Below are 16,365 nucleotides of genomic sequence, written 5' to 3'. Positions count from 1 at the left end.
TCATTCCTTCGCTGGCAGCTACCTAGTCCTATGCTTGATATCTTCGTCAATGGCAACTGAAATCCCTGTTCGCGTATCAAGGGTCTCAGTAAAAGAGAGAACACCAAACCCAACATTAGTATGAATTATATTATGTGGTTGATGAATATTTCAGATAGAACTTGTCTCCACAGCATCTTGTGACCGTTTGCGAGCACTGTTCTCGACCTTTATCTCAATCGTTTTAGTGATCCCTGAGGCGAGAGTATAATCGATCATGCCGAAATCGCGTGTACTCCTGTCTGAGCCGTCGCTCACATTCTCTGGCGGGAAGAGCGATGAACGACTTGTGCCGGACTCCCTCCGAACCTGTAACTTTACTCGCTTTCCACCGCTCCAAACGGAGGCGACCTGTGTTCCACTGCCTCCAGCCGACGGCAGTCGTTCTTGACTTGAATTCCGTCTATTTGCAAGCCGGAAAGATGAATTCTCATGAGTCGTCTGTTCATGCACTAGGCGGGAGGCCAGGATGTCAATGCTGCAAGGGAAATTAGTCTTTTAAAGTAATTTAATCGGTGAAGAGACAAACTTACAAGATCATTACCGGAAACATACACTCAAGAGTGTACACAAATCTGTCGATTTGGCCTGCCACTGTCCGGGCTTGCTGAACTGCGGGTTGAAAAAAGTAGGTAACTGCCCTTGTAACTCCGATTAATGCCAGGATGGCGAGGCGAATCTCTGTGCTTCGCATCAGATGCTGGAAGAGCGTCGGTGCGATTGATGCCCCTTGTGATATCGACTTCGCCGCGGCAAATTTGCGCAGGAGGAAGAAAGCGCTGAGACACTCAAGGACAGCCAGGGATGAGAAATAGCCAACATGGAGACCGTTGATGGTCGGCATTAGATCAGACTCTCCATTTACGAGTATCTTCACCCTAGAAACCAGTATCATCATTCTGAGAACAAAAATGGTGCCTATCACTATCCAGAAAAGAGTCATGAAAATGATACGGTCGCGGCTGCGCAGGACGCGGGTGAGAATAGCATAACTGTAGAAGGAAATGCCTGCTTCTTGAATCTGAAGTAGAATTAGATTGAAGTCTATCCGTATGAGCCTGTACTGGAAAGAAAAAGCAAACGCGGCGTACCATCCACATAACATCCGCAACACCAGACGCGACCGCCGTATTCAAGATGGGGTAGTCTGCATAGAAGCTGTAATAACATAACCCATTTGCGATAGAGCCTGCGACAGAAACAATAATTGGTATAAGTGATACTGGCGAAAAGGCCGTGATGCCAGCAATAATGAAGCCAAATAGCGTATTGGCCACGCCGATAGTGCTCAAGATGGCCCAGCTTGTCTCGAAGTAAACGACAGCCATCGCGGCGCCTTGGGTTGCAGGCGCATATGTAACTTCACAGGGTCAAAGCTTTCACATCACGGCCTCCACATTTGTCTTATACACTTTGTGATGCGCGACGGGCGCAGTCAGGAACATAGAACGCCCGCTACGCCCCCCCCTTCTTACTGCAGAAGCTGAATCTGTTACGTAGACACCATTTCCGGTTCCTTCTCTTGCGCTCCAATGGCTCGTTTCCGAGCCACATCTTGGATTTGTGGCTGGCATCAGGATTCGACGCGCACCAATGAGCATTGCGGAGGGCTTGGACTAATACCGGATTGTGGGGTGAAAGCTGGGGAAGACATGAATGATCGTCTAGAACATGCGCCTATTTCCCCAGCTTTTGTCCGCTCAACGGCTTGATTGGTTCCCCGGTGATTGCCATCACTGCCATCACTGCAAGGTCGTATCACCACCGTTGAAGCCGGTGGGATATATCTTTCCCCGCCTGCGACCTTCAATTGAGAGCCTTTTCACGCCTTCTCTACTCGAATAATCAGTCGCACGGCTGCCTGAGGCGTTGTTGGCATCCCTAAAACATGTACCATGTCCCTCCAGAACCATGCCCATGCATGCTGGATCACACGAGAGATGGTTCACGCGTGTCTGGCAGTTTTGCGCTAGACTAGTAACGATACAACCTTGAAGACAGGATGGGAATAGCGAGATCATTATACCTGGAGTCTTGCAGGTTGAGTGGCAGTCAACAGAGGTTGGTCAGACGACTCTTTGACCTTTTGTCCAAGCATGGACGTCTTCTAGAAAGAGGTTTAGGCAACCGATCGAGGAATCCTTCCCCTCCTGCGGGCTCACCTTCCCAGCATGGATTGAGTGTCCGTCATCTTGCGTGCCTCAATACCAATGAGGGCAATGATCTTAACCTTTCAGCTCGACGGGCGCCCCGAGGGGGATATTTGCCGGAGCAAGAGAAGCGGTTAATATCACAACCATGTCTACAGGACTCTGAAACGTCGAGTTACACCTGCTTTAACGTCACAACATACTAGTATAAGTACACCTCTTCTTCTGAAATTGGCGGGGTAGAGATCAAGCAATCCGAATTGGGCCGCTTCTTCCTGCATGATGCATCTTGGCCACATGTTTCCCACATGGCAATTATATCGGCACGCGATTTCCTGCAGATCCTTTTACCGGTGAGGTTCGCATGGAAGACTTTTCGAAGAAGGTTATTGCCATCGCTTACGCACCACACTCTTCCGCCATCTTCCACGAAGGCATATACTTTAAATTGTGCTTGAGGCCAGCTCGAGCTGCGCCACTTTCCGACGGCTGTGTTCGAATGCAAGACACACTCTCATGAGTTCATCTATGATTCAGTTCTTTTACATCACGAAAGCATCCTAGACTTCACATCATCCAGCATGCTTCTCTTCACAAAGCCTATGCCCCCGAAGATCAGAAAGAAGAGAGCGAGGACAGGTACGTAGTCAGACAGGTGCCGAGGACGGGATGGAACATATAGCTGACAGTGTCGACATATAGGTTGCTCTAGCTGGTAGGTGATCTCATGCCTCGGCTGATTGGTAGTTGCTCACACCTTCCCAGCAAAGAAGCGAGAAAAAAGTGCTGCGAGCGGAAGCCTCGATGCACACGTTGCACAGAGAGAGGGTTGGAGTGCATCTACAACCCTGTCGAGCCGCGTCGCAGCAAACATGCCAACGGGATGGCCTTAAAGACTCCCCGTAGTGTTTCTCTGACGCAACATTTCAGATCAAGACGATCTTTAGAAGCTGTCTCAGATGGGGGCTTCACTGAACCTCCAAAGGACGCTCACTCTACATCAAGTCACTCGCCCCCTGAGACACCAGATTGGGCCAGTTTCAGCCAATTCGATTTTTGTGACAAGCCAGTTGACCAGCTCACAAATTTTGATCGAGAGAGCAATTCGCTGAGTAGCTCACGGTTCGACTTTGTCCCGCATAGCGCCGAGCTATCCCAGTCCAATGCCGTCGACGTCGCGTCTCTTCTATCTGGGCTGGGAATACCGCAGCCGTCATTCTCTGACCTGACAGACTGTGCCCATGAAAGGAAACTCGTTCACCATTTCTCCAGTGTTCTTTCCCATCTGATTGTCTTCACGGAAGAGCCGGACAACCTTTTTCAGGGTCTAATTCTGCCCCTGTGCTCTGACAACTCACCCGTCCTACACGCCATGTGCGCCTTCGCCAAGGGACATCTTGAGTACATGGGCGTGCAAGACTCCAAACATTCTTCAAACTACAGAGTTCTTGCTGCTGAGGGGGTCTTTCAACTTGTGCAGCAGAATTGTCGGCAGGAAGAGGTCTTGGCGGCAACCATGCTGCTCGTGTACTACGAATCTGTGAGTATTTTCCTCCAACAGCCCTTCAGGATAAGACCAATGCTGATTAGTAGAAGCTCACCTTAACAGGAGCCACCAACATGGTTCTTGAGCACCTGAGAAGCGCCTTCTTTGTGCTGAGTTCGATTCCTCTATCCAAGAAGACCCGTAGTATCTTGTTTCTTGAAAAGGTACGTGTATTGACAACCAAGATCTTACTAGAGCCATGACTAATGCAGCGAGAAGGCTTTCCAATTTTACGACGTCATCACAGCCCTTTCTTTAGGACGTAGTCCCGTCTCTACTGTACCCGCAACGGAGCAGGTCTACTCTATGGCATCACCCTCTTCCAAGTCAGCCCAAAACGGTCCTGTCGATCCACTCCTTGGTATGACTGGCAACCTGTGGCCAGTTCTTTACCGTCTTAGCACACTCAAATCTTTGAAAGGGGACTTGGATGGCGCGGTCTCGAACAACCAACCAGCCAAAGCGGCTGTCCTTTTGATGGAGTACGAGTCCACAGTCAAGGCAGTGCAGAAGGCCCTCCAAGATTGGGCGCCTCCAGTACAGTCAGATGAGGACTTTGAACCCTTTTGCGATTCGGATGCCCAGGGCGCATTCCGTGCCATGGTCCACAACTCCATGGCATATCGTCACGGTGCTTTGGTATACCTGAATCGGTCCATCCACGACCACCCAGTCGACCATCCTGCGGTTCAGGAAAACTGCCATCTCACTCTGGAGAACTGTGTTGCGGTCATCGCATCCGGTGGACCCGTCAATGCGCTCCTCTGGCCTTTGTTCGTAGCAGCATGCGAAGCTATTACGGACCAGGACCGGGGCCTCGCAAGATATGCCTTCATTGAAATCGAACGAAGGCAGGGCATGATCAACATTGAGAGGGCTCGTGCTATTGTGCTTCATCAGTGGGCTGCTGCGACATCGGGAAAACTTAATGGCGGCTGCAACATGGGCGCTGAAGCCTGGAGGGAGGTTGCGGGGAGTATGGGAATGACAATTATTTTCGGTTAGGTTAGACACGGTAGAGGGGGCATACGGATACAGGACACTCGTCTCTTTTCATATTTACCCAAGGTATTTATAGACACCATAATCACTAGACCATAATTTGTACTCCAGACGCCATAGTCACCAACAATCAACGGACACTATACACAATATGCACACTACTCTTTCTTTGACAATTAGCTAAGCTTGGATATTGCCGATGATTGCTCTCCAAGGTAGAGACCCAAGTGGGCGGCACAGCCGTGTAACCCCGGTCCGGTCCGTTGTGGGTCGATCAGAAGGCTCGGGACCGGGCCGCAAACTAGGTCCCGTCAGCCACCGACCTTTCTCGGCTTGCCTGCAAACTTTTTTGGGCTAAGGAGTGAAGGAAATCATGGGCAGATGTTTGCTCGTCTACTCACTTCTTCTCGAACTTTCAGTAGGATGGACTCTGGCGTCTTCTTAACAAGACACCTTAAGCGCCCGGGATGTCTCGGCGCTTAGCCACCCCCATTGCATTGCCTCTTGATCAAACCCTGCAATCCAATGGCGTCCGCCCGAGCCTGGTATGAGTCTCCACTACAACGTCAAGGCAACATCGTGCAGGCCTCCGATGCCCACACTCTCGATTTATCCAACGGCCCGCGCCTAGTGCGGCTAGTGGCATGATCCGCGATTCCGCCTCTCAGAGACGGGGGCACACGCTGAGTGACTTTGAAGTCCCGCCTTGATTGGACTATCTTTACCAGGATATTTCACTTCCATGCGGTCTTGAGGCGTTCAAGTGGCCCATCTTACGCCCGTCGGCATGGCGTGAAGGTATGTATGACCAGTGCAGTCCCAACCTTTCAGACGTGAGTGACTGGACCTTTGTTCTACTCTTGCTGCACAATCTGTGGTGCAACCAGTCGAAGATGGACGACCAAAGACCTGTCCGGCTTCTTTCTTTGGGTGAGTCTCCCAGGTCGTGACACTCCTTTTCATGGTTGTCGACTTATACATGTGCTACGTTAGATGGCGGGGGTATCCGCGGGCTCTCCTCCATCTTGATTCTGAAGGATTTGATGCGCCATGTGAATCAAGATCGCGATCCCAGTAGCCATCTTCAACCGTGGCAAGTATTCGATCTCATCGGAGGTACAAGTACGGGCGGGTAAGGAATAGCCTGCATCTCTCTACATGGTTTGGATTGGTTAGTCTGACGGGGATCCCCCAAAGTATTATCGCCATCATGCTGGGATGTCTTCGAATGACAGTCGACGAATGCGAGGAGGCGTACATTCGTTTAGCAAAAACAATCTTTAAGCCGAAACGATGGAAGTATAACGCCTTCAGCCGTAGTGTCGACTTCTTCTCCGCCAGCGAACGATACGACTCATCTAAGCTCGAAATTGTGGTCAAAGAAATCATCAAAGCACGAACGGGTAGCGACAAGACCCCCCTAAGCAATTTTACGGAGGACGGCTTTGGCAAAGTGTAAGAGGAAGCAAGACCAACCACCTCAAGAACCTTGAGCTGACAGTGGCAAAGATTCGTCACCACGGTTCAGACGGACGACAATGAGCTGCTTTTGCTACGCTCGTATGAAACGAGGCAAGAACTCGACAAACATTCCAAACAGTTCCAGCTGTGGGAGGCACTTCGTGCCACATCAGCTGCCACAACGTACTTTAAGGAATATCGTCGCGGCAATGCTGGGTATTTGGACGGGGCGTTAAAGAGCAATAATCCCATCTTTCAAGTCCGACAAGAAGCTCGAGACCAGTGGCCCGATAGGGAGGCTTTCTTGATCAGCATCGGAACGGGCACAAAGCCTTCGGTTCCTCTTAGAGGGAATCTTATACATCTAGCGAGAACGCTGACGAAGCTAGTCACCGAAACCGAGGAAACGTGGAATCGATTCAGGGGGTCACATAAGGAAATGTTGAAAGACAGTCTTCTGTTCCGTTACAGCGTCCCCGAGCTTGGAGGCGTGGATCTGGGAAACCACAAGTTGATGGGCATGGTCCGCTCAAATACGGAACGCCATCTACGAGAAGCAGCGACAGAGAAATACGTCACAGTCTGTGCCAAGAAGATGCTGGAAATTGAGTCGGGCGAGTATGCAAATGCTCGCGCGGAGAAGACTCCGTTACTGCGCTTAGAAGACTTATCAGACTCAGAGAAGAGTGAGATCTAGATTTCTCGAATTTGTCTCAAGGAACATGACACTGACCCGACGACAGATTGCTTGCGTAGTCTCCATGCGACCAGCGGGGACTACGAAAGCCAGAGGATCGGTATTGAGAAGCCTGTCCCAGGGACCTGCCAGTGGTTCCTACGTCACCCCAAATTCGCCGACTGGGTGCAGAGTACATCGCCCTCTCTTCTCTGGGTGACGGCGAATCCTGGGTGCGGCAAATCGGTGCTTTCCAGCTTTCTTGTGGACGCCTTGAGCCGGGAAAAAAAGCAGTCCATCGTCTGCTCCTTTTTCTTCAAGGCCGGCGTCGACAGTCGTCGGGACTCCCACCAGGCTCTCTGCGTCTTGCTCCATCAGCTCTTCGTCGCTGCCCCGGAATTGGTTGACGCAGCGATGGGTAATTTCTCTAGCAAGGACCCCTCGGCTTTCACCCAAGATCTTGAGGGGCTCTGGGCAATCTTGTGTGACTCGGCCAGCCGTGTCCGCGATCGCACCGTTGTTTGTGTCGTCGACGCACTCGATGAGTGCTCTGATGTGTCCAGGAATCGCTTCATCAACCAGCTTGTTGCGTCATTGTCAACCAGCAACTCCGGGAAACCTACTGGCAACCTAAAGTTTCTAGTAACAAGTCGCCCGTGGCCCAGCATCGAGAGCCGCTTTCGGAATTTGCTCTCAATCCGGTTGCGAGGAGAAAATGAATCATCCTCGCTGTCCAAAGACGTTGAAAGAGTTGTCGAGCATCGGGTCCGCGAGCTCAGAATGTCGTCCGCACTCTCCGAGGAGGCCAGCACATTGGTCACCAAAGTCCTGACCGAAGGGGCAGATCGTACGTTCCTGTGGGTTTCACTGGTGTTTGACGCCATCGAGCGACTCCAATCGCGGAAACTCAGTTCCATTGAAAAGTCACTAGATTCCTTGCCAGGCGATCTTGATCAGCTTTACGAAAGCGCCTGGGCAGCCTTTGTCGACCGCGAAGCCTCGCAAAAGTTACTCGGCATAATACTAGCTGCCAATCGCCCTCTAAAGCTAGAAGAAGTTAACGTCGCTCTCAGTTTCGGGGAGAATGTCACTTCTCTGGAAGGTCTGGAGCGAGAGCTCGAGCCTGACGCGGAGTACACAATCAAACAGCTAGGAGGATTCTTCATTCGAATCATTGACTCTACGGTATTTCTCGTGCACCAAACTGCACGAGAATTTCTCCTTGTCTCGAGAGCAGATGCTGTGACAAAGAAGCGGACGACGATGATCAAACTGGCGTTGGCAGAGTCTAACTTGGGCAGATGCTGCATCAGACTTCTCGCGCTCGATGGACTCCCGACAAGACCAAGTCTGCCGATGGAAGATGAGAAGCGAGTCGCCTCGAACAAAGCGTTCATCGCCGATTTACCTCACTGGTTAAGAAGCTTCTACTTGTATGCTTCGAATCACTGGACAAAGCATCTCGGAGGCAACTCGTTGCCTGAGTCCGAGTCCAGCACTGGTCTCATCGTCAACAAGATCTGCGATTCTTCGAAGCCATATTTTCGCAATTGGTGGTACTTTTACGCTGATAGAGATTTTTTCCTGGAGGGCAATGATGCGAGAACTCTTCACGGATATTTGGGTCGTCATCACGCGCACTTCACCACAATGAGGCAAGATTTTGTCGCCACAAGAGGACTGCTTGAGGCGGGCACGTCCAGCGTTGAGCAACGCGACGCAAACGACAATGATATTCTGTACAAATCATGCGTTACCAGTCATAGGCCCTTGTATCAGCTTCGATGGATCTTTCGTCGATATAATCCTGCAGTACTTCAGCTGCATAAGTCTTTAGCGGCCGCATCTGAGCTGGGAAGAATGGAAGTCGTCAACTTCTTGCTTGCTACTGGGATGGAAATCCATCCTGCAGTGCAAGGCCCTCCATCGAGGACTTGGTCCCTCACCCGATCCGCCATCCACAGCGCGCCTGCTCTCAAGTGCCTCCTAGCGCGGGGGTTGATCGTTCATAAGGAGGACATTGCGTATGCTGCTCGCCATGGCTACGCTGAAACGTTGGAGATGTTACTGCTTCACAATGCCGGAGAGAGAGATAGCCAGGAAACTCTCAGAGAAGCCTTGGTCCAAGCCACAGAGGAAGGATACCCGCGGTGTCGAGCTGTGGCGTTGAAGTATCTTCCCGAGAACGCCGCCAATGAGGTAGATCCATCAGCGGGGTTCTTGTCTGCTGTAATGCGTAACGACGAAACAGCTGTAAAGGGACTACTAGACGAAGGAGGGCGAAACAGCAGGGAAGCCCTGATTGATTGCTGCTCCCTGAGTTATGTAACGATGGCGGAGATTTTCTTGGATGCCATCGTTCATACTCGACAGATCCTTGAGGAAGCTTTGTTGGCCTTTTATGATACCAACATGGGAACCGACCTGAAGGCTTTCTACCTCAACAACGTGAAAGAGACAGCGGGCTCCGGGCGCAAGTTGTATGATGGATTCAGATACGTGTCAAGTTTCGGTGGTAGTTTCGAAGAAAATGTTCAGCTACTTCTGCTGCTCTCAGCAAAGGGGGTTCGCTTACCTCGACGCAGGTATGTTCAAGCAGTGGCTTTAGTCATCGCCACAGATGAGAAGTTCAGCCTCTGGCTCTTGAGGACCATGGAGAGGCTCCAGGACGATTCAGAATTATCAGCCAGGGATTTTCTGCCGTTCATGTGCTTCTGGGGAAAGGCCGATTCGGTACGGATGGTGATCTCAGGAGGGAAGCTGGATGATATCAACAAGAAAAATGAGGCAGGCGTGACACTCTTGATGATCGCCACAGCATCGGGAGATGTGGCCACAGTGAAACAACTTTTGGATGGAAGAGCGGATCCAGATCAAGAATGCCGATTGGGGGCGGCTACGTCAGATATGACAGACTGCGAGCTGGAGTTGGTTGATCTCCTGTCTAGTGTAGCCAAAGGCCTCGATCGCGAAACCCTCGACGGCTCGCCACGCTCGCTGGCCCGGGACATGGGGTATACTAGCATTGTTGATTTGTTCAGTACGTGGCAATGATTGAAGGGCGTGTTGGGGATAACTTGAGACTGAAAGTCGGTCGTAGATAGCTTTGGGAGATTGTTTGCTGCCGCCGTGCTTTAACGAAGGTAAGGTAGGATGCGGCTTTGTCATGCAGGAGTAGGGCGTTGCAAGGTTGGATCTGCAGCGGGACTCGGTAGTCGCAAGGATTATTCAGCCTCAAAAAACTGCATCGTTACCAATGCCAAGTGGAATTGCGTGCAAGATTTTGTGAAGAATGAGCCAGATGGAGGCGATGGGTCACCGAGTAATCGCCGTCTTCCCAGGATGAGAAGCCCGAGCTGGGCTGATTCAGCAAGGTAATGGGTAAGAGAAGAAGCGGCCCATAATGAGAGGCCTATCGGTGTTTGAAGGCAATCTGGAAGGTGCATTGTAACTTATCTTGTGGAAACATCACAGGCAGCGACAGCCGAGCTGACTTCCACGCGACGGCCGAGCCGTTGCGGCAGGGGAAAGAAAATGGGAAGGGACAGCGACCTGGAGGGGTACCTACAGGAAAGAGACCCGATATAATACTTGTGCTGGTATGAGGACTACTACGAGAGTACAAGTATATGTGTATCGGGTGCCCCGCGGATGGATGCATCTCGCGTCATCGATCCCCTGTACCCCTGACAAATCAAGAAGGAAATTTACTAGCAGCGTCCATGTCACTACCGGTACCCTACTCCGTACTCCGTCCCGGTAACACGCATTCCACACAACTGGTAAGCACCAAACCCGACCTGAGCTCTCCTTTCTCAACTTTTGCTGCATTACACTATCAGACGCCCATTGCTCGCCCAACCACACGCGTTCCTTCCCCCCTCCGAGGTATATAGTTTGTTTCCTCCCGCGTCACCGCCAAAGTGCCCCTCCTTCCATCCCACATGTCTACCAGACTCTTCCGCCCGTTTCAACGCATCGCGACATCTTCACTTTCTACAACATACCGTACCTTCCACTCTACATCGCCCAACATGGTTGTCCACAACGTCCGCAAGTGAGTTTACACTGACCCTTTCATGTCGCTTTCCCGGTCTTTGATTGGCACGCTCGAAAGGAACCTAGGATCGCCACAATATCGTACAAAATGCTGACCTCGATGTTCGTGCTTCAGCGCCGAGGAATGGACGGAGACCCTCAAGAACAACAGAGTTGTTCTCCTTGATTGCTTTGCCACCTGGTGCGGTCCTTGCAAGGCCATCGCACCCCTTCTGGCCCAGTAAGTAATCCACAGTCAGAACTGCCAAAAATGCCCCACGGAGCACTATCTGACTACCCTGTCTTTCCCACAGGGAATCCGAGAAGCCGGAATACCAAGGCATTCACTTTGTCAAGATTGATGTCGACGAGGTCCCCGACGTGAGCCAGGAGCTCGGCATTCGGGCCATGCCTACTTTCATGTTCTTCAAGGATCAGGAGAAGGATCAGGAACTCGTCGGCGCCAACCCCGCTGTCCTCAAAAAGAACATTGCAACTGTTGCCGCAAGCCCCGAGGCTCAGGAGGTGCTGACCCTTAAGACTCAGAAGGCCGACACTGAGAAGACTGCTGGATCGACTGAGGAGGCGAAGCAGGAGTAGATAATCAACGTATTTGCGTCAAGAGGAGGCAGCAGAGAGGAAGGCAGCTATCCGTGTAGAACCTGTCCATGATACAAGATACCAAACAAGAACAGCAAAAAACTTTGATCTGAAGACTTGCAGGAGGTCCAGGCCGAGAACAGTGTTGCCGCACTTTCTAGCCGTACACGGTACGGTATTGGCCACTTGGGGATGCTGTTGTTATGTCGTCCAGGACCATACCAGTCAATACAAGCAAACTCATACTGATGGAAGACGACTGTCATGATATCGCAGCATATTGGCATGATGGATGATAATCTTGTACAGACGTCATCTACTTCCCCAAGCCTTGCTTGGAGAATATGTTTGCAGTGCACTGGGGTTGTTTTTCAAGGATTAAATATCTCGATATTTGAAGCGCAACAGGCTGTCCATTTAAATGACCACTAATCTATCGTCAGGTTGGCGGACGCGCAACGGCATTCATCGGCTCTTGGCGGTCGGTTTCCGCTCTATGGCCGGGAGGTGACTCAAAAAATAGACAAAAAATGCAGCAATGTTCATGACCGTTGGGCCCCGCGCCGGTTTTCGGCTCGGCGTGGGCGGGGACACTTGCCCGCGGGAAGGGGGGGCGCCCTGAATCGACAAACATGGTGTGAATTGGGAGATAAACATGGCGCGATAGCGTGAGTACATGCAGACATAAGTCATCAAAAGGCGTTGGTTGACATACTTCAAAGCCGCGAGGTCACTCTCTTGATTCTTCCACAATACTTTGGAGCTAGCTGAGCAGATCTAATCTGTCCAATTACGTTCAAAAATAAAGAAGCTGGCAACCAACAATACCTTCACAAAGGTACTTACTCATATATACCTCTCCGGCTCACCGACTTTGCTTATGAGACAATCATGTCATTTAGAGTCGATCACTCATATTGCAACAATAAGATTTCACAATGACCAACAACATTGTTGTTCTCGGGTAAGCAGACTGCAGACCTTCTCCATATCCAGTCACTCACCGTGTCCAGCGCCGGCGTCTCAGGCTTGACCGCCGCCCTGCTGCTATCCAAGAGTAAAGGCAACTCCATAACTGTTGTCTCCAAACACATGCCCGGCGACTATGATATCGAGTACACTTCGCCCTGGGCTGGTGCCAACGTGCTGCCGTAAGATCACGCGCCTCCCTCAGCGCCAGAGACATGGAACTAAAGGTAGATTCACAGCATGGCCCCAGAGTTTGACAGCAGGTGGGAACGCAGGACGTGGCCTGAGCTGAACCGTCTCGCCGCCGAGGTCCCCGAGGCCGGAATTCACTTTCAAAGTGCGTAGTCTCTACCTAGCGCGCAGCAACCGTGCATGAATCCCCCAAAACGCTGACCCTCTCACCAGAGAGCCGCGTCTTCAGACGCAAGAAGGACATCGAGGCCGGCGGCAACCCGTACGACGCGCTCTACGCCGTGGACCCGTGGTACCGCAATGTCCTCCCAGACTACCGGGAACTGAACAAGGACGAGCTGCCGCCCAACGCCTACTCCGGCTCCGAGTTCACCTCGGTCTGCATCAACACGGCGCTCTACCTGCCCTACCTCGTAGGCCAGTGCCGCAAAAACGGCGTCGTCTTCAAGCGCGGCGACATAGCCCACGTCAACGAGCTCACGGCGCTGCACCACTCGGGCCGACCCGCCGACATCATCGTCAACAGCTCCGGACTGCTAGCGTGCAAGCTAGGCGGCGTGGAAGACAAAAAGGTCGTCCCCGCGCGCGGGCAGGTCGTCGTCGTGCGCAACGAGGTCGAGCCGATGGCGACCATCTCCGGCACGGACGACGGGCCGACCGAGGTGTGTTACATGATGACTCGGGCGGCGGGCGGCGGGACGATCCTGGGCGGGACGTACGACAAGGGCAACTGGGACGCCAACCCGGATCCCAACATTGCGATCCGCATCATGAAGCGGTGCGTCGAGCTGTGTCCTAGCTTGACGGGCGGTAAGGGCATCGAGGCGCTAAGCATCATCCGCCACGGCGTCGGTCTACGGCCGTACCGCGAGGGCGGGCTCAGGCTCGAGATTGACAAGACGACGTTGGCGGATGGGACGCCGATTGTGCATCATTATGGCCATGCTGGATGGGGATACCAGGGGTCGTATGGTACGGCTGAGGGTGTCGTTGAGTTGGTGAACCAGATTCGGGCGGGTAAGGGTGAGACTTTGGCTGCTGAGCCCAAGCTCTTTTCCTGGGATCGGTCAAGCAAATTGTAAGCTTGTTGCATGGTGTGAGGTTAGATTTGAGTTTTTGAATGGCCATTGAATTATATGATGCGGATAAAGAATTAGAAGAAACAATAATAAGCAGTGAGCTGAAGTTGACAAACCAAAGCCGTCTGACAATGAATGCCTCTTTCAGCACAGTGTGGTCGGCCCCCAAGATGGCAAAGGCGGCACCGTGCAATTTGGACCCTGCAGCCACGAGTGCAACCTCCACCTGCCGTTCGCGACAGCTTTCAGAAGCTCCCCGGTGCATCATCAGTCTTTCCCAACCTGCGCAATTCAGCCCGTGAAGCCTCACCATGGCCGATCCAGCGCCTCCAATCTACGTGCAAGCGTCTCGCTTTGTGCTGGACGTAGCCAATGGCCGGCATGCGCTCTCCAAGGCCATTCCGCCCGTCCTCCTTGCCCTGGATGCAGTCCTCTGTGGGCTCATTATCTGGAAGATCCCCTGTGAGTAGCGCCCAACTCCAGAAGGGAAGTGGCCGGATGGTTTACTGACGTGGCATTTCAGATACGGAAATCGACTGGGTAGCCTACATGGAACAAATCTCCCAATACGTCTCGGGCGAGCGCGATTATACCAAGATCAAAGGCGGCACCGGACCTCTCGTATACCCTGCTGCCCACGTGTACACATACACGGGCCTATACTACCTCACAGACGAGGGCAAGAATATTTTCCTGGCCCAGCAGCTGTTTGCTATCCTATACCTGGCAACTCTTGCCGTCGTGATGGCCTGCTACTGGCAAGCAAAGGTACGCACGCCATCTGCTCCTGCCCCCAGAACCAAGCTAGCTCGACGTTTGAATGCTGACGATTCTCTCCCACATTCAGGTCCCGCCCTACATCTTCCCGCTCCTGATCCTCTCGAAGCGCCTCCACAGCGTCTTTGTCCTGCGCTGCTTCAACGACTGCTTTGCGACCCTCTTCCTCTGGCTCGCCATCTTCTTCTTCCAGAAGCGACTATGGACACCGGGCGCCGTCTTATACAGCTGGGGCTTGGGGATCAAAATGTCGCTGCTACTCGTCCTTCCCGCCGTGGGCATCGTGCTCTTCCTCGGACGCGGCTTCGGAGGAAGTCTCCGCGCGGCATGGCTCATGGCACAGGTACAAATCGTCATTGGGATCCCCTTCGTCTCGAACAACGCAAAGGGGTACCTCGGCCGCGCCTTTGAGCTGTCACGGCAATTCTTCTTCAAGTGGACGGTCAACTGGCGCTTCGTGGGCGAGGAGACCTTTCTCAGCAAGCCCTTTTCAATTGCACTACTAGGACTGCACGCGACGGCCCTGCTCGTCTTCGTCTTCACGCGGTGGCTCAATCCCACGCAGAGACCCCTGTCTTCCCTCCTCCCGGCGATGCTCCAGGGCAAATCCCCCTTCTCGGCGCTGGAGGAGGCCCAGGTGGCCAGCCGTGTGACGCCGCGCTACATCCTCACGACGATCCTCTCGGCCAACGTCATGGGCCTCCTCTTTGCGAGGTCTCTCCATTACCAGTTCTACGCCTATCTAGCCTGGTCGACGCCGTACCTGCTCTGGCGTAGCGGTCTCCCCTTTTACGTGGTGTATATCCTCTGGGCGGCGCAGGAGTGGGCGTGGAACGTGTACCCCAGCACGGACTTGAGTTCCGAGTTTGTCGTGGGCGTGATGGCGGTCACTGTGGCGGCTACGTGGTTCGGCACGGCGGATGAAGGGGCGCCGGTCCAGAAGCCAGAGTCGAAGAAGCGGTGATGCCGTGGCTGTCGTCGTGTTTGAACAGGGAAATCATTCAAGTCATGTAAAAGTAAAGTCGCATCTCGGATCAGTAGTCGTCCTCGGAATCGGATGGCGGCATCTTGCCAACATTGGACTCTTCTTCGTCGCTGTCTTCGTACGTGTTGGTCTTTACAAACTCCTTGGGCCTGGCAGTACGTCAGTCAGCAAGTGAAGTGATGCAGCGTTAGAGCAGATACTGTGGAAAGAGAAAGCTAAGCTCACCAGTAAGCTTGCTTGCGCCAGGCCTTCTCGTCGCGAACGACGTTGATGATCTCGCCCATGACGCGCCCGTCATTCTCATCATACCTCTCCGCCAGGACGAAGCCGCCGCGCTTGATCCAGATGGTGTTGCGGAAGCGCTGGGCGAGCTCGAGGACAAAGTCCTTCTTATTGGGCAGCTCGCAGGCGTACAGGTTGTTGCCCTCGGCTTTCACGACGCGCACGATGGCCTGGTTCTTTTCCAGGGTGGCGGGAGGGGTCAGGGTGTCTTCGGCCGCCTGAAGGGCGGAGCGCTTTGGTTTTCCCATGGTTATGTGGCTTGGCAGGCTGGCAGGCTGGCTGGCTGGCACGATGTTCGAGATTAAGCAAGATGATGGGATCAGGGAACTTTTTTTTTGGGTTGTGGTGGTGAGTGACAATGGTGGGGTAATTTTCCCTTCTATGGATATTTTTTTTTTGGAGGATGGAGGCGGGGTGATAGAGTACGTACTCCGGGCACCTTCCAAGGTGGCTCAGATCCTTCGTCTCCAGACCAAAAGTCGAGAAGCGTTCAGTCACTCCAACTACCGTCTTGAAGAGCAATTGAAACATTTACCAAATTGGTGCTTGACCTTCTTACCTCATTCACT

General features: G+C 52.7%; 7 protein-coding genes across 7 annotated transcripts; 5 read left to right on the top strand and 2 right to left on the bottom strand.

Moving 5' to 3' along the window:
- Window positions 1-37: 37 nt before the first annotated feature.
- On the bottom strand, window positions 38-1,395 carry BDP55DRAFT_681069 (uncharacterized protein). Its single transcript, XM_060576160.1, has 3 exons — window positions 1,131-1,395; window positions 573-1,060; window positions 38-517 (listed from the first exon to the last, which is right to left on the bottom strand). The coding sequence occupies exons 1-3, from the start codon at window positions 1,365-1,367 to the stop codon at window positions 151-153; spliced, it is 1,092 nt and encodes a 363-aa protein (XP_060423786.1). The 5' UTR covers window positions 1,368-1,395; the 3' UTR covers window positions 38-150.
- Window positions 1,396-2,752: 1,357 nt separating this feature from the next.
- BDP55DRAFT_563971 (fungal-specific transcription factor domain-containing protein) lies at window positions 2,753-4,740 on the top strand (the record flags this gene model as incomplete). Its single annotated transcript, XM_060570287.1, has 4 exons — window positions 2,753-2,832; window positions 2,937-3,729; window positions 3,786-3,899; window positions 3,955-4,740. Coding segments are annotated over 4 exons (1,773 nt in total), but the record flags the coding sequence as incomplete, so codon positions are not given.
- A 1,207-nt stretch (window positions 4,741-5,947) lies between these two features.
- Window positions 5,948-9,928, top strand: BDP55DRAFT_733684 (uncharacterized protein; the record flags this gene model as incomplete). Its single annotated transcript, XM_060580131.1, has 3 exons — window positions 5,948-6,192; window positions 6,247-6,884; window positions 6,942-9,928. The coding sequence occupies 3 exons, from the start codon at window positions 5,948-5,950 to the stop codon at window positions 9,926-9,928; spliced, it is 3,870 nt and encodes a 1,289-aa protein (XP_060423784.1).
- Window positions 9,929-10,677: 749 nt separating this feature from the next.
- Window positions 10,678-11,732, top strand: BDP55DRAFT_370367 (thioredoxin). Its single transcript, XM_060567098.1, has 3 exons — window positions 10,678-10,931; window positions 11,049-11,153; window positions 11,227-11,732. The coding sequence occupies exons 1-3, from the start codon at window positions 10,819-10,821 to the stop codon at window positions 11,510-11,512; spliced, it is 504 nt and encodes a 167-aa protein (XP_060423783.1). The 5' UTR covers window positions 10,678-10,818; the 3' UTR covers window positions 11,513-11,732.
- Window positions 11,733-12,450: 718 nt separating this feature from the next.
- Window positions 12,451-13,755, top strand: BDP55DRAFT_733682 (FAD dependent oxidoreductase; the record flags this gene model as incomplete). The annotated part of the gene is made up of 4 exons (XM_060580130.1): window positions 12,451-12,476; window positions 12,526-12,663; window positions 12,721-12,818; window positions 12,887-13,755. The coding sequence occupies 4 exons, from the start codon at window positions 12,451-12,453 to the stop codon at window positions 13,753-13,755; spliced, it is 1,131 nt and encodes a 376-aa protein (XP_060423782.1).
- Window positions 13,756-14,063: 308 nt separating this feature from the next.
- BDP55DRAFT_733681 (glycosyltransferase) lies at window positions 14,064-15,493 on the top strand (the record flags this gene model as incomplete). Its single annotated transcript, XM_060580129.1, has 3 exons — window positions 14,064-14,214; window positions 14,276-14,520; window positions 14,600-15,493. The coding sequence occupies 3 exons, from the start codon at window positions 14,064-14,066 to the stop codon at window positions 15,491-15,493; spliced, it is 1,290 nt and encodes a 429-aa protein (XP_060423781.1).
- Window positions 15,494-15,563: 70 nt separating this feature from the next.
- Window positions 15,564-16,044, bottom strand: BDP55DRAFT_733680 (translation initiation factor 1A/IF-1; the record flags this gene model as incomplete). Its single annotated transcript, XM_060580128.1, has 2 exons — window positions 15,564-15,663; window positions 15,740-16,044. 2 exons carry the CDS (start codon window positions 16,042-16,044, stop codon window positions 15,564-15,566), a joined length of 405 nt encoding a protein of 134 aa, XP_060423780.1.
- Between the last annotated feature and the right edge of the window lie 321 nt (window positions 16,045-16,365).

Source organism: Colletotrichum godetiae (genome assembly GCF_030913485.1).
Source record: "Colletotrichum godetiae strain CBS 193.32 chromosome Unknown BDP55scaffold_66, whole genome shotgun sequence".
NCBI lineage: Eukaryota > Fungi > Ascomycota > Sordariomycetes > Glomerellales > Glomerellaceae > Colletotrichum > Colletotrichum godetiae.
This window is presented reverse-complemented; position numbering and strand designations above follow the sequence as displayed.